The 16,804-nt window shown below is 35.7% G+C and overlaps 1 protein-coding gene across 13 annotated transcripts in view; it reads left to right on the top strand.

Annotated features, from left to right (window-relative positions):
• The window catches only part of CCDC34 (coiled-coil domain containing 34), a 308,339-nt gene that overhangs the window by 23,582 nt on the left and 267,953 nt on the right, over window positions 1-16,804 (top strand). For 10 of the 13 annotated variants that reach the window (XM_074401258.1, XM_074401261.1, XM_074401266.1 and 7 more), the window contains exons 4-8: window positions 4,440-4,598; window positions 5,158-5,299; window positions 6,942-7,096; window positions 7,787-7,897; window positions 8,488-8,532. In XM_074401258.1, the coding sequence (XP_074257359.1) occupies window positions 4,440-4,598; window positions 5,158-5,299; window positions 6,942-7,096; window positions 7,787-7,798 (468 nt within the window). In that variant the 3' untranslated portion in view covers window positions 7,799-7,897; window positions 8,488-8,532. Of the gene's footprint in view, window positions 1-4,439; window positions 4,599-5,157; window positions 5,300-6,941; window positions 7,680-7,786; window positions 7,898-8,487; window positions 8,858-16,804 lie in introns of those variants that run through there. The other 3 variants (XM_074401267.1, XM_074401264.1, XM_003919936.2) reach the window with 3 other exon arrangements.

Below are 16,804 nucleotides of genomic sequence, written 5' to 3'. Positions count from 1 at the left end.
ACCACTGTTGTAAGAAAGTTCCAACTGCTCCACGTCTTTGGCAAATTTGGTATGGCCAGCCCTTTTCATTTCAAGTCCTTCTAGTGAGTGTGGAGTGGTATGCTATTGTTTTAATTTTCATTCCTGAGATCTAATGATGTTTAGCATCCTTTCATACGCTTATTATATTAGTCTTCTAGAGCTTCCATAACAAAATACTACAAACAGGGTGGTTTAAACAACAGAAATATATCTTTAGTCACAGTTCTAGAGACTGGAAATCAAGATAAAGGTGTCTGCAGGTTTGGCTTCTCCTGAGGCCTCTCTCCACGGCTGTCTTTTTATGTCCTCAGAGGGTTTTTCTCTAAGAACACACATCCCTGGTGTCTCTTCCTCTTCTTGTAAGGAAACTCGTCCTCTTAGATTAGGGTCCTACCTGTATGACCTCATTTAAACTCATTAAAGATCCTATCTCCAAATACGGTCACATTGTGGATTCTGGATTCAACACAGGAATTTGGGAGGGGGCAGAGACACAATAAAGTCCATAACACCTATTGACCATTTCTACATCTCTTTTGTTGTTAGCTTGTTTTGTGTTGTGTTGTCATTTCCCCCCCTTTTTTTTGAAGGGGTAGTAGGGTTTATTATTAAGATACGAGAATTCTTTATATATTCAGACTGTAAGTCCCTTCTCAGATACATTTATTGCAAATCTTTCTTCCCATTTAATTTTTCTTCCTTCCCTCCCTGCCTCCCTGACTCCCTTTCTCCCTGCCCCCCTTCCTCCCTTCCTCCCTTCCTCTCTTTCTCCCTTCCTCCATTCCTCCCTCCCTCCCTCCCTTCTTCTCTTTCTCTCTTTCTCTCTTCCTCCCTTCCTTCCTTCCTCTCTCTCACTTCCCTCCCTCCCTTCCTTCCTTCTTTATTTTCTTTTTTCCTTTTTGAGTCAGAGTCTCACTGTGTTGCCCAGGCTGGAGTGCAGTGGCTCAATCTTGGCTAACTACAATCTCTGCCTCCCAGGTTCATCCGATTCTTATGCCTCACCCTCCTGAGTAGCTGCGATTATAGGAGTGCATAATTTTTGTATTTTTAGTAGAGATAGGTTTTTGCCATGTTGGACAAGCTGGTCATGAACCCCCCATTTAATTTTTCTTAATGGTATTTTTTTTCCATTAACAAGAAGAAGCACTAACAAATGATACTTTTTAAAGAGCAGTTTTAAATTTTGATGAATATTCATATTTCAGTTTTTTAATTGGTGGTGGTTTTTGTGTTCTATTTAAGAAATGTTTGTGCACTCCAAGAGGATAAAATTACTCGCCACTGTTTGCTTCCAGAGGTTTTATAGCTTTAGCTTTACCTGTATGTCTAATTCAGTTTAATTTTAACATATGGTATGCATTAAAGGTCAAGGTTCATTTGTTTGCATGTGGTATCCAATTGTCCTAACAATGTTGACAAGATAATCTTTTCTCTATTAAACTACCTTGGCACCTTTGTTTAAAATCATTTGACCATATATTTATAGGTCTGTTTCTGGATTCTATTCTATTCTATTGATTTATATCCTGTGCCAGTATCACACTAACTTGTTACTATAGTTTTATAGTTCTGAATTTATTATTTGTGAAATCTGATAGTATAAATTCTCCAGGTCTTTAATTCTTTTTCAAACTTGTTTTAGTTGCCCTGTGTCTTGCTACATACAGTGTAGAATTGGCTTATCAATTTCCCTAATAATGCCTGTTCTAGTAAGTGCTTGGCACTATTGAGATTCCGCTAAATATCAATACATAGATTATTTTGGAGAAAATTGCTATCTTAATAATATCAAATTTTAAATCTATAAACATGGTTTTTCTTTCCAGTTATCTGTGTCTTCTTTAATTTCTCTCAGCAGTGTTTTTTTAGTTTTCGACGTATAGCAGTATTATCTTTTGTTAAACATATTTCTCAGTATTTCATGTTTTTGCTGATGAGGGCAGTTATCTTGCCTGTTCCTGATATATATTATATATATTATACACACACACACAAATATATGTATATATATATTTTTTCCCCAGACACATTCATGTGAAACATTTTTGATATTTACCTTGTAATTTTCTTGCCTGGTTTTGATATCAGAATAATGCAGGACTCTTAAAATGAGCTTTGATTGCTCCCTTTTCCTCTATATTCTAAAATCGTTTTTGTAGAGTTTGGTACTATTAAGATATACCACAATAATATATTATTAAAATATGGAATATATTAAACTGTGTAATATAATCTACTAGTGAAGCTTTCAAAGCCTAGAGATTTTTTGTAGGAAAGTTTTAAATTTTTAATTGTTTTTATAAATAGAGGGTTATTCAGACACTATTCTTTCTCAAATTAGTTTTGGGGAGTGACATATTTTAAGGAGTTTTGGCATTTCATTTAAAATGTTGAATTTATTGGCATAAAATTGTTTTTAAGATTCTCCTACTTTGATTTCTGCATGATATCTGTAGTGACCCATCACTTACCATCTCTATGACCTTAGACAAATTTACCCTCCATGTGCCTTAGTTTCCTTCTTTGTATAATGGAATAGTAGTATCTCCCTCATATCATGATTATAAGAATTAATTGAGAGCGTGTAGAAATAAATTACAGAGAATAGTAACAGGCATAGTTAGCACTCAATAAATGTCAGCTGCTATAATTAAAAACAATGTAAGAACTGGTTGATTCGTTGTAGGTAAAGTTGTGGAGGACAGTCATGAGTCACGTAGAGATTAAGCAAGATATGCACCAAGATTCTTTTCAATCTGTAGATCTTCTGACAGTTTGAAGTAGTTAAAATGCAGTATTATTCCAATGGCTATTGAGTTCTCGGCATGAAAACATTCTGCTTTATAGCTATTGGCTGTCCAGCAAGAAGGAAATACAGCAACTTTGATACAACTTGGGGCATTACTTGAGCTTTGATTTTTAAGACCAGTCTTTCCTGCACAACCCTGGACATACCTTGTCTATAAGTGATGTTTGTTAGTTGAGTCTTAATTGAATTCCTTATAATAATGTATTCTGCAAACTGCTTTCAAAGAATTTCTTTTCTTGGGTCATAATTATTTGCCTGGGTGATATGTATGGCATTTGTATTGCATATACTTTTTATGCCTTGCAGATTTGTTTCCTAACCTTTGATAAAGAAGAATAGCTATGTCATTGGTTATTTAGAATTTAGCTGTATTGGTAGATTATCTTTTAAATAAGAAGCAAAAAATATTGAGGTGTAGTCTATGTCAAGGATCAATATTTTTTTTCTGTAAAGCACCAGTTAATGAATATTTCAAACCTTTGGGGTCATGTATTCTTTGTTGCAGCCATTCAGCTTTGCTATCGTAGTGCAAAAGCAGCTATAAACAATAAATATGTAAATGAATGAGTGTGGCCACATTTCTATAAAACTTCATTTACAAATATAGGTGGCTGGTGGACCAGGTGTGACTGGAAGTCCTTAGTTTGCCACTCTTTGGTCTATAGAAGAATTATTTAGCCAGAGATTTTCCTGGATGTGCCCTTATATACAGTGTTTAATGAGCATTATTCATTTCTCCTCTTTTAACTCACCAATGGCAAAGATTTATGCAAGTATTAATATTGGCAAACTATCCAGGAAATATGTGTATGTATATATATATGTGTGTGTGTGTGTATGTGTGTATATATATATATATAATGTGTGTGTTTGTATGTATGTGTGTATATATATAGCCCCTGTTTTAGAGTAAGAGTAAACATCAATTTAAAAATACTAACAGATTATAATTTTTATTCAGTATCATTTATTCAACAAATTTTGATTTAGCACAGTATTAGTCTGTTTTCACACTGCTGATAAGGACATACCTGAGACTGGGAAATTTACAAAAGAAGAGGTTTAATTGGACTTACAGTTCCGTGTGGCTGGGGAAGCCTCATAATCATGGCGGAAGGCAAGGAGTAGCAAGTCACATCTTGCATGGATGGCAGCAGGCAAAGAGAGAGAGCTTGTGCAAGGGAACTCCTTTTTAAAACCATCAGATCTGTGAGACACTCACTATCATGAGAACAGCATGGGAAAGACTTGCCCCTATGATTCAGTTACCTCCCACCAGGTGCCTCAAAGATGATATTTGGGTGGAGACACAGCCAAACTATATTAAACACCTGCTGTTCACTCAGTACTGCCCCAGGCTCTGAGTGGACATTGGTGAGGAAGATCTTGGTCACTGACCTCATGAAACTTACAGCCCAGCAGGTAGACTGACACTTAACTGTTAATTGCAGGTATGTTATATATTCTCATAAGCCATGTTGTGCCAACTGCTATGATACCATGTCTATTTAAAAAAATAATTGAAGTTTAGAAAATTGCTATATGCAACAGTCTTTCCTTGGATAAGGATAATTACAGGTATTACAATTAAACTTTATTTTTATTTAAGAAAAGAAAAGAAAGAGAACAAAAAATTAATAAAGAAATGGAAGAAAAAGCAGCAAAGGAACTGGAGAAAGAATACTTGCAAGAAAAAGCAAAAGAAAAATATCAAGAATGGTTAAAGAAGAAAAATGCTGAAGAATATGAGAAGAAGAAGAAAGAAAAGGTATTTTTATTAAAGTGACCAGTTAGAATACATAACTTTGGTGTTCATATGTGTCAACTACATCTTAAAACAAGTATTTAATAGAAAATTGGCACTGTCTTAGCATAAAATAAATACATGAAGCTATCCCAGTTTATCTTGTTATGCTGTGTGTAAGCTTCAAAAATGAATATGCATTTGTGGTTTTCTTAAGTTGAGAAATATTAATAAGCCTGTTGATATTTTTTCAGTCAGGTTTAAAACTTGTTATTCCTTTTAAATATTTTTTAATTCACTTTATGGGAAGTCTTACTACCATTTTATAAATTACTTTTCTTTGACAACAGCAAATGCTTTTCTTTGTGAGTTTGATTTCTTATTGTTTTTCAGAGCTGGACACCTTAATGTGTGTCCCTGATCATGTTCAATATTGTACTTATATTATAAAAATATGATTCAGTATTATGGCCAATAAGCCATTGGTGTAGGAAGCTATTGGAGAAAAGAAAACCAGTAGAATTTGAATGCAATGTATAGTTACAGAATATCCCTGTAAATATTTTGGTCTTGTCATTTTAAGGAAAAAGAGAAACAACAGCAAGCTGAATTGCAGGAGAAAAAGGAAATAGCAGAAAAAAAGTTTAAGGAATGGTTGGAAAATGCGAAACATAAACCTCGCCCAGCTGCAAAGAGCTATGGTTATGCCAATGGAAAACTTACAGGTTGGTTTTTATGTTATGTGGCTTACGTAAATATGGTTTGCAGAAGCAAATATTATACTCTTTTTAACATAAATAGAAATGTGTAAAAATTATTTTTCTTTCAAATTACTATTTTCTGGAAGATTATACTATAAACATACCAAGTTCCTATGGAGATGCTGCAAATGTACTGTCATTCTCCACAAGTCAGACAATTGTATTTCTTAGAAGCAGTAGTTACAAAACTGCAAACTTATGCTTTAATGATTTCTAACATTAAGAAATAAATAATGTTCTCTTAACATTTCTTCAGTGATTTAGGATATATTTTAAGGGGTCATTTTGGGTCCTCTCCTTCTAACCCTCCCTAAGGCAGAGCTTCCCATGTCCTTGGCACATTCTTTGTGTGAGGTAGAATACTAGACAGCACATGAACCAGACACAAAACCGATTGGCCTTTAGGCTTGGTCTGATTATAAAGGGCAATGCATGTTTTTCTTTGTCCTTCATGTTGGAAGCTCGTACCTTGCTGACAGCTGCCTTCACTTGTTTAAGTGATTTATTATTAAAATACCCCCATTCTGTTTGGTTCACACAATAGAACATATTCCAGACTTTGTTTTGACCATCTTGGTGAAGTGAGTGTTGACATATCTATGCAAAGTGGGTTGCTAGTGTCTGAAAGACACATTCCTGCTGTCAGGATTAGGCCTCTCTCATATGTCACGAAGGGTCATCTGTTTTAGCTACTGAGCATGGCCTGTTCCTTCTTTTTGTTTCTTGCTTGAAAAAAGAGTAATAAGCAGTGGCTTTAACCCAGTAATTGGGTAGTAAACTTAAAAGTTTAGGTGGGAATACTAAACATACTGACTAGAAGTTAATTGCTAAAATAATGGATTTTTTTTGCATTTTTAATGAGTTTAATTCTAACAAGCAACATATTTGTCTACAAATGCTGTACTTAAGTCTCTGTATTCTTTATGCTGACATCATTTTTATAAATTATGAAATAAAGAAATTTTGGTGCCAGTAGTGACTGAAGGATTTGGAGATGATTTGTAAAATGTTCTTCCTTCAAGTGTGCTTATTAGATGTCAGACATCACAGTTCTTTAAACACTTTATATGCATCAGCAAAAGAATGCTCCATAACTCATAATCACAATTATAGTGATATTGTGAAATCTTATTGACAGTGGTTCAGAATTTCTGTGATTCTAAATAAGAATCTTGATTTACTATAACTTCATATGAAAAATAAATGTTTTTCTGTAAACTTTAGCATCTGCCAAGAGAAAGGTAGTATACAATCAGTAGTTTCCTAGACTGAGTTAAAAAAATGAAAGTTTTGTTCAAACAATTTAAGGATAGTAAAATTAACTTAGTAAAATTTTTATAGGAGTTTGTATTTACATAGGTTTTAACACTAATATTATTTGGATTCTTAGAATTATCATTTATGTTTTAATTTTAACTGGAACATTTACTGTATTTGGAAAGTGTTACTTTGAAAATGTTAAGGAGTTTAAGTTTTAAATAAGTCAAATTGGCTTATTAGTGATAATTTGTCCATTTGACATTTTAACATTTTTCCAGAAGTTTGAAGTGGCTTCTTTGATCTCAAAGTTTTTTCTTGTTTTGATCTGATTTTTCAATAATTTTAGGTTTTTACAGTGGAAATTCCTATCCAGAACCAGCCTTTTATAATCCAATTCCATGGAAACCAATTCATATACCACCTCCCAAAGAAGCTAAGGATCTATCGGGAAGGAAGAGTAAAAGACCTGTGATAAGTCAGCCACACAAATCATCATCTCTGGTAATTCATAAAGCCAGAAGCAATCTTTGCCTTGGAACTCTGTGCAGAATACAAAGATAGCATACGTGGAAAATAACATGCTTTTATCTGGAGCAATTTAATTTTAAAATCAGAAATTGTTTTTTACTGCTCAGTCAGTAATTTAACATTTAATGTGATTATTGACAAATAGCAATTTTTGCATTTGTATATGGAGTCCTTAAAGTTGAGGAAGATATTTTCTAGATTTTGGTTTTCATAAACTTTTCAAGGTCGATCTTGGCATGTTGTTTTGCAGAATAAGTGGCTGAATATGTAATAATTGTGTTTGTATTTAGCTTGTATTAAAAAGACACTGTAATACCAATAAAACTAACAATTTTTCCTGTATTGTTTTATACTCTGTTATTAGTTTACATTTATGAACATAAGATTAATTTATTCAAACAAGCACTTCTAAACTGCATGCTTGAGTAACCCTTAGAAGAATTTAAAGCAAAAAAGGAAATTGCAAAAAAAAAAGTTTAAGGGATGATGGGTTAGAATTTAAGTGGGTTAGCACCAAAGAAATCAAAAACAGTCTTTGCTGATGGCATATTTTCCCCTATATAGATATTTTAATTCTATTTATATTTATAGAATTTTATTTATATTAAACATATTATATTTATTTAATTAATTATTTTATCTCCCTCTGGCTCTGTTGCCCAGGCTGGAGTGTAGTGGCGTGATCATAGCTTACTGTAACTCATGGGCTCAAGTGATCCTCCCACCTCAGCCTTCTGGGTTGCTGAGATTACAGGAGCATGTCACCATGTACAGGTAATTTTTTTTTTTTTTTTTTTTTTTGGCAGACATAGGGTCTTCCTTTGTTGCCCAGCATGGGATATTTTTAAATTAACTAACTAAGGCATGTTTTTTTTTTTTTAACAAATAAATCAGAGTTGTGATTTCCAAAAGAAAATTTTAAAACATTGTTTTATACTCTGACTGGGTGCAGTGGCTTATGTCTGTACTCTCAACTCTTAGGGAGGCAGAATTGGGAGGATAGCTTGAGCCCAGGAGTTCAAGACCTGCCTGGGCCATATAGCAAGACTCCATTTTCCACAAAAAGGAAAAAAAAAAAATACAAAACCATTATTTTGTACTCTGATCTTAGATTGATGTGTAGTAATCTTGAGATACTGATAATATTTTTCCATCCTGTAAAAATACTTAAACATTAATTATAATTAGGTTGCTAGTTTTAAAATTAGGATTATCAGTACATTATTTTTTAATGTTAAAAATTTTAAATGACATTTGTAGAAATCACAGATCTTATTAATAAATATATTTTAAGTATAGGGGTTCAAATGATTGCCAAAATAATGCCCAACACTTTTTTTTTAAATGTCTTTTATCTTTTTTAGAAGATGATCAAGAAATGAAAATTTATTGTGGCAGTATAAGAATCAGTAAGTTCATTTAAAAGTGATTTCTATTTAGAATATATTCCATGTTTCTGCCAGATGAGTCATCTGCCAAGTTTCTGGTGATCTGCAGTGGTGTTGGTCAATTCAAGGAAACAGCAATATACTCTTTGAAGAGCATTCAGTGTCACCAGAAGTCTAGGAAAATTCACTTCTAAGCAGAGAACAGTTTATTAGGAATCAGTAGGGTTCATTGGGTCCAAATGTTGCTGAGATGTAGAGATATGAGCATACTTCTCAGAACCTGTCAGATACAGTGAAACTTGCAGATGATCATTCTACTTGAGCAAATTCACCTATATAGAGAGAACATAGAGTTTGCCTGGGTAGCAGTAATCTTGTTTATAAAAAACATATAAGGTATATATATTCCTGAATTTGTGAGATAAAACAAATTCATATAAAACATATAAGGTATATATATTCCTGAATTTTAGATATAGTTGTTACATCTTAAAAAGCTAAGTATTTATCAGGAAGGAAGATCTAGTTTCAGCCAGAACTGTAATCCTAGTAAGTCTTTACAGTCATTCAGTCATTCATCATTATATGTATCCTGAGTTCACTAGTTTGAACTTTATTCTAATCATAATAGGAAACGTCTGGAAGATTTTAAATAGGTAATTGATAAGATCTGGTTTATCCTTTGAGATTACTATGGCTGCTCTGAGGAAATTGGCCTGTTGGGGGCAAAGGATGGCAGCAATGAGACCCATTGGGAGGACTTTGCAGTATCCGGCAGAGAAGTCATGATACTTTGGATTAAAATGGCAGCAGTGACACAGTAAGAAGTGAAGATAAACTTGGGATATATTTTGAAGATGGAGCAAACAGGACCACTAATATTTGGATGTCAGATTGAGAAAAGGAGGAAAAATCAGATATGACTAGTTTTTTGGCCTGATAACCAGGTGAATGATGATAATTATACCAGAAATATGAAGACTGAAAAAAGCAGGTATATATTGGCCTGAGATGAGGAGAGGGAAGTGTTTAAGAATTCTGTCCTAGATTTGTTAGATTTGTGATACCAACTTCATAACCTGGTTAAGATGGTTAAATATATGATGTTCTGGGGAAAGCCAGGATAGTAGATACAGATTTGAGGAACATTAGCACATAGATAGTATTTAAAAGCATGGGACTTGAACAGGTTACCTCAGAAGAGTTTAGATGGTAAAAAAGGAGGACTGAATATTCCAGTATTTAGAGATTAAGCAGCCAGCAAGGATCCTGAAAACATGTAGCCAATGAAGTAGAAGGAAACCAAATAGAGTAGGATGTCACAGAAGCCACGAGTAGAAGTGAGGTGTGGGCTCTGTCCAGTGCTGCTTGAGAGAGAGGAGCCTTCATTACTGGATTTCATAAGATGAAAGAGGGTCATTGTTGACCACAATGGCAAGCATGTCTTAACAATTTCTATATGCCTGGTATTGTTGTGCTTCTATATGTGCTATTTTAATCCTCACAATAGCCCTATGAGATAATTACTTTTATTATCCTCATTTTATATTTGGGGGAACTGAGGCAAAAAGAAGTTATGTTGCTTTTATACCTAGTAAATCACAGAACATGGATTAGAACCCATGAGGTCAAAGCCCAAACTTAATAACTATATCAAGGTAAAAACAGGTATGAGTCTTCAATCAAATAGGCTGGAGAGAGAATGGAAAGTGAGAAAGAGCCCGTAACTAAAGACATTCTGGAAACGTTGTATAGTGAAGAAGAGAAAGGTGGGATAGGGCCTGGACATGGGGACTCATGCTTGCAATCCCAGCACTTTGGGAGGTCGAGATGAGAGGATCACCTGAGGTCAGGAGTTTGAGACCAGCCTGACCAACATGGCAAAATCCCATCTCTACTAAAAATACAAAAATTAGCTGACATGGTATCAGGGGCCTGTAATCCCAGCTACTTGGGAGGTTGAGGCAGGAGAATTGCTTGACCCTGGGAGGTGGAGGTTGCAGTAAGCCATGATCACACCATTGTACTCCAGCCTGGGTGACAGAACAAGACTCTATCTCAAAAAAAGAAAAAAAAAGTGGGATAGGAGCTAGAACTGGAAGAGAACATAGGGTCAAAGATATTTTGTTTGTTTTGCTTAAGCTGGGTAGTATTAAATACGCTTCTCTGAGGTTGGTGATGATCCAGTTGAAAGGGGGGACCTGAAGATTTAGGAGAGATCAGGGGTGATTTTAGGAATGCAGTTCTTATATAGCAAAAATGTTGATTTATATAGAAGCAAGAAATTTCTTCTATTTTCAGGGGGAGAACAAATTATATGTATAGGTTCAGATGTGGCTGGATTGATAGTATTGGTGGCAGGAAGACAACATAGGCAATTCTTGTTAAATTACTTCTTGTTTCTCAGTGAGGTGTGAAGGGAAGGCAAGGTCATCAGCAGAGGGATAGAATAGGATGTTCCAAGTTTGAGGAAAAGGAAAAGGTAATAGAAAAACAAGCATTTTGGAGAAAGAAAAATTTGCCAGAGAAATTAGTGAGATTGATGGGCAGTATTGTTTGCCATTTGATATTTTTGGCCATAAAGGCCAATTAGTGGAGTTCTGTCATGTTGTTCTTTATTTCTGGAGAAAAATTTAGCTGCTTAGATGTAGACCCAGATTCAGGTATAATTGGGGTTGGGCAAGTAGGCAGTAGGATGAAGGGAAAAAGGAACGAAGCGATTAAAGTGTTTTCAAGGGAGTGATTATAGTACTGAAACATACTAGTTAACACAGATGCCGAGGAATAGGTCTTCCGTAGATTTCCTATGATATTTTGAGGTTGAGTTGGGGGTGCTTGAGGGAAGCTAGAGAGATAGGGGTTTGTGGTCAGGATGTTGATGACAAGAACCAGAGTATGACTATGGAAGTGAGTGGCCCAGATAGAACATAGCAGTGAAGTTGATGCAATTAAGAATGTTAGAGGCCAGAGCTAGTGCAGTGGCCCACGCTTACAGTCCCAGCTACTTAGGCGGCTGAGGCAGGAGAATCACTTGAGGCCAAGGGCTGGAGGTTGCTATGCACTTTAATGCACCTATGAATAGCCGCTGCACTCCACCCTGGCAACACAGTGAGACCCTGCTCTAAAAAAGTAAGATCTACAGAAGTAACTTTTTAACGTGAATATTGAAAGTGCCAAGGATGTGATAGAAGTTGTGGTAGAGAGGAAGATAGCAAGCTGGGTGCTAGAATTTCAGTGAACCATGGTAACTGGCTAGCTGGATGACAGTCAAAAGGAACATTATTGACTAATATGGTCAGATGGAATAATCTTCAGCAGAGTGGGAAGTTTTGAAGGAGGAAGGAGATGAAGTGGTTTGGAGGTACCAACAGGGAACAGGGTGGGTAAGGAAAACACTTTCCTACCTACAACTCCCAAGTTCCTGGAGGTTGGAGGCTAGAAAGGGATAAAAAACTGTTCTCAGGAGTCCATTGCAGGTATGAAAATCTTTTAAAAGCATGGCCGTAGCAAGATGATTTTGAGGGACAGAGACCAAAGACAGAGCCACCAGTAATGACATTATGGAACCATTCCAGGAAGAGGTGATCGAGGATCTGATGAGGGCAGTAGGTTTGAAGAGAAGAAATGTGTGAAAGAACCATCAGAAGTAGAACTTAGGCCAGGTGTGATGGCTCATGCCTGTATAATCCCAGCACTTTAGGAGGCCGAGGTGAGAGGATCACTTGAGCCCAGGAGTTCAAGACCTGCCTGGACAAAATAGGGAGACCCTGTCTCTACAAAAAATTAATAAATTAAAAAATTTGGCATGGTGACTTGTACCTATAGTTTCACCTATTCGAGAGGCTGGGGTGGGGAGATTGTTTGGGTTCAGGAAGTCAAAGCTGCAGTGAGCTATGATCATGCCACTGCACTGCAGTCTGGGTGATAAGCGAGACCTTGTCTCAAAAAAAAAAAAAAAAAAAAGAACTTAAAGGGCTGTTTTGGAGCTAGTGGGTGATGATAATATTAGCAGAGAAAGGGAGTATAGGAAAGAAGGACAGCTTTAGGGGTAAGAAACTGAGGAGCTTTTTTTTTCCTTTCAAATTGTTTATCAAAGTAATATACGCACATAGTTTAAAAGTCAAATAGTACTAAATGTTGTCTGATGGAAAACAGGAACATTTGGTTTACTTCTCACTGCCTCACAGTCTTGCTCCCAAGGGGATATTTTATTGTATTATGTCTTTGATAATTTCTTCCCTCACAATTTTCTCTGGTCCCTTTTTTTTTTAGAACCCTGTTAGACAATTACTAGTCTTCCTGAATTCTCTAATAACTTAAAAGTAAATATTTTTGTCCTCTCTTACTTTTTTCCCCCCTACTCTGGTGAGGAGGACTACTTTCTGTGAGATTTCCTTTATGTTATTTTCTAATACTTGAGTAATTTTTTATGGCTACCTTATTTAAAATTCCAAGCATTCTTTTCTGTTTATTCCTTTTTCATAGCTTCCTATACTTATTTTATGGATACAATATCTTTTCTTTTCTCTAAGGACATTAGTTGTAATTTTTTTTTCATAATTGACTGTTTCTTCCAGATGCCTTTTTTCCTTCATTTTCTCTTTTTCTGAGATTTTATTGGAGGTTTCTCTCAAATGTTTGTTAATCTTTGTCTGGCATTTATATTCATAATATGAATTCCTGTCTGTTCCTATTTAAGAACAGGGCATTAAAAGGCTGAATAGAAGCTATGTGGGCACAGGTAGGGCTTGTCAATGGTGGATTTTTTTGTTGTTATGGGTTGACTTCCAAATACCTGGAAGTCTTTCCCCTTTAGGCTGTTCATTTTCTCAGAAAAGGATCTTCTAATCTTCCAGAGAAATATGAGCCTAGCTGCCAGTATTCCTGAGTAGGAGCTGGGTATGTAGTTCTGTATATCACAGTTCATTTCTTGGTAAACTGTCACTTCCTGTGTTTTCAGTCTAGCTAGTTAGTGCATAAGCTTCATTCTTGTTAGTATCTGGTGTTCCCCTATGCTGAGCCCTTCCAGGATTCTGCAGGCTGATTTTTCTTTTTTTCTTTTTTTTTTTTTTTTGGTATTTATTTCAGCACTTAGAAACTTTTAAACAGTAAAAAAAGAAAAGAAAAAGTCACCCAGAAGAAACAGAGCTAATTAAGAAAGAAGGAAAAAAAAACTGCAACTAATATTAATGTTCTTAAAAATGAGGAAAAACACTACGTCCATACTATCCTAACTCTAGCACTCTCCTTTTTTTTTTGGTTTCTTTCTTTCTTTTTTTTTTTTTTTTTTTGAGACAGAGTTTCGCTCTTGTTACCCAGGCTGGAGTGCAGTGGCGCAATCTCGGCTTACCGCAACCTCCGCCTCCTGGGTTCAGGCAATTCTCCTGCCTCAGCCTCCTGAGTAGCTGGGATTACAGGCACGCGCCACCATGCCCAGCTAATTTTTGTATTTTTAGTAGAGACGGGGTTTCACCGTGTTGACCAGGATGGTCTCGATCTCTTGACCTCGTGATCTACCCGCCTCAGCCTCTCAAAGTGCTGGGATTACAGGCTTGAGCCACCACGCCCGGCTCCTCTAGCACTCTCCTAACTCAGTTATTTCACCTCCGTCTTCTTTGCACCATCCCAACATTTGTAGGTATTTTTGGTTAACTACTGTATTCTCTTTTGTGTCCCCTTGTGGATTTGTACTTTTTTCTTAAAAGAAATTCCTTTGCCATCATCTTAGCAGAGATTGGGGTGGGAAAGGAGATAATTCTGTGTGATTAATCTGCTATGTTTAATTGGATAGCCTAAATTTAGTTAAGAACATAGTGACATAAGGGGGCTATTAGAGATATACCTTTGTTGCTCAGGTGAGAAGTGTAGTTTTGGGAATAGATATTTAGACTTTATCACTTTAACGTTATCATTGAAACTATGGATATGAGTGGCATTTCTCAAAGAGAGTCTGAAGCATGACATTTTTATTCTTTCATTCCACCCATATTAAGTGACTGCCATGTTTGGCCCAGACAGGGCAGACTAGGATGGAATGTAGAGGTTGAATATAAAGGTAAGGCAGAAGAAAGGAAGCTACAGGAAAAGCAATGAAGATGGTGGGAGGCGCACAAGAGGAGAGTACACCACAGCGAGAGAGGGGAGCTTTCAGGAAGAGGGAGTGGAAGGTCTTCTAGAATATCAAATGCTGCGCAAGGGATCAGGTAGAATAAGCAAGGCATTCTAGTATGTATTGAATTCCTAGCTGTATGCTAGAATCTGGGGATTCTAGTGGTAAACAAGACTGAACTGATGCTGACTCTGTTAGCATTTGCATCCTAGCAGAGATTACAGTTAAAGTGGCCCTTACTAAAAGCACAAGCTGTGAGGGCATATGAGGAGGTAGCTAACCTTTGTTGGAGTTAGGAAAAGCTTCTGGGAGAAAGTGATTAAGCTGAGACTCAGGCTTGAGGCACCCGAATAAACAAAACTTAGAATTTAATCATTTTGGAGGCTGGAGAGTAAGGAATGGACTTGGAACACTGGTGGTTTCCTAGGTAACCTTTCTTTCAGATTCCAAGGATAGGTGGTATGACAGCTTTTGAACATCAAAGGGACTTTTTCAAACGTTTGTATACATTGACACATTACTGCAAAGTTACAAAGGAAATTTGTAAAATCCTGGTCATTTGTAAAGAAAAGATTTAATATTCCATGGGAAAATATACTTTGAGGTTTGATGACAAAAATAGGCTGTCTGTGGCCGCAGAGTGGTACAGATTGGGCTACTTATTTTAAAAATAAATCACTAATGAGTAATTAGCACTCAAAGCTTATGCTTTCATGGACTTCCTTATTATGATACCTAAGGCCCAGGTGGGGCCTTAAATAACAAATAATACAGTAGTTATGTTACAGTAACATATTACAATGTGATTTAAATGTAATACCTCAAACTATAAAAATTGTAGAAGAAAACCTTGGAAACACCACACTGGACATCAATGTTGGGAAAGAATTTATGAGTACGTCCTCAAAAGCAATTGCAACAAAAACAAAAATTGACAGATTAGACCTAATTAAACTAAAGAGCTTCTGCACAGCAAATGAAACTATCAACAGAATAAATAGACAACCTACAGAATGGGAGAAAATAAGGAACTGAAACAATTGAACAAGCAAAAAACAGACCCATTAAAAAATGAGCAAAGGACACAAACAGATACTTCTCAAAAGGAGATATACAAGTGTCCAAGAAACATATAAAAAATGCTCATCACCACTTATTGTCAGAGAAATGCAAATCAAAACCATAATGAGATACCATTCTTATGCCAGTCAGAATGGCTATTATTAAAAAGTCAAAAAACAACAGGTGTTGGTGAGGCTATGGAGCAAAGGGAATCCTTATACACTGTTGGTGGGAATGTAAATTAGTTCAGCCATTGGGGAAAGCAGCTTGGATATTTCTCAAAGAACTTAAAGCAAACTATCATTTGAACCAGCAATCTCATTACTGGGTATATATCCAAAAGAAGATTGTTCTACCAAAAAGACACATGCATATATATATATATATATATATATATATATATATATATATGTTCATTGTGGTACTATTCACAATAGCAAAGACATGGAATCAACCTAGGTGCCCCTCAGCAGTTTGGATAAAGAATTTTCAAATTATCAGATTGGATAAAGAAAATCTGGTACATATATATTATGTAATACTACACAGCCATAAAAAAGAACAAAATTATGTCCTATGCAGCAACATGGATGAAGCTGGAGGCCATTATCTTAAGTGAATTAACACAGGAACAGAAAACCAAATACACATGTTCTCACTCATAAGTGGAAGCTAAACATTGGGTGCTCATGGACATAAAGATGGGAACAATAGACACTGGGAATGACTAGAGGAGTAAAGGAGAGAGAGGGATAAGAGTTGAAAAACTAAATGTTGGTTACTATGCTGAGTACCTGGGTGGGAGCGGCGTCATTCATACCCCAAACCCAGCATCATGCGATATACACAGGTAGCAAAACTGCCCATGTACCCTGAGTCTAAAATAAAAGTTGGAAAGGAAGAAAAGAGTGTTTTCTCAAGCTCTTTAAAAAAATAATTAAAAAATAAATAAATAAAAACCAAAAAACTAATTTTTCTTCCTTCAAAAAAATATAGTAAATTGTATTCATGTATTTACTCAGGTCATTAATATCCTCAATTAAATTCATATGGTGGCTTGAAGAAAAAAACATAGTTGCTTTACAATAAATATTTACCTACTACTGTTGATAATGGCAGTCT

The sequence above is a fragment of the Saimiri boliviensis genome, chromosome 6 (genome assembly GCF_048565385.1).
Source record: "Saimiri boliviensis isolate mSaiBol1 chromosome 6, mSaiBol1.pri, whole genome shotgun sequence".
NCBI lineage: Eukaryota > Metazoa > Chordata > Mammalia > Primates > Cebidae > Saimiri > Saimiri boliviensis.
Note: the sequence above shows the minus strand (reverse complement) of the source record. Positions and strands in the feature narration are given on the sequence as shown.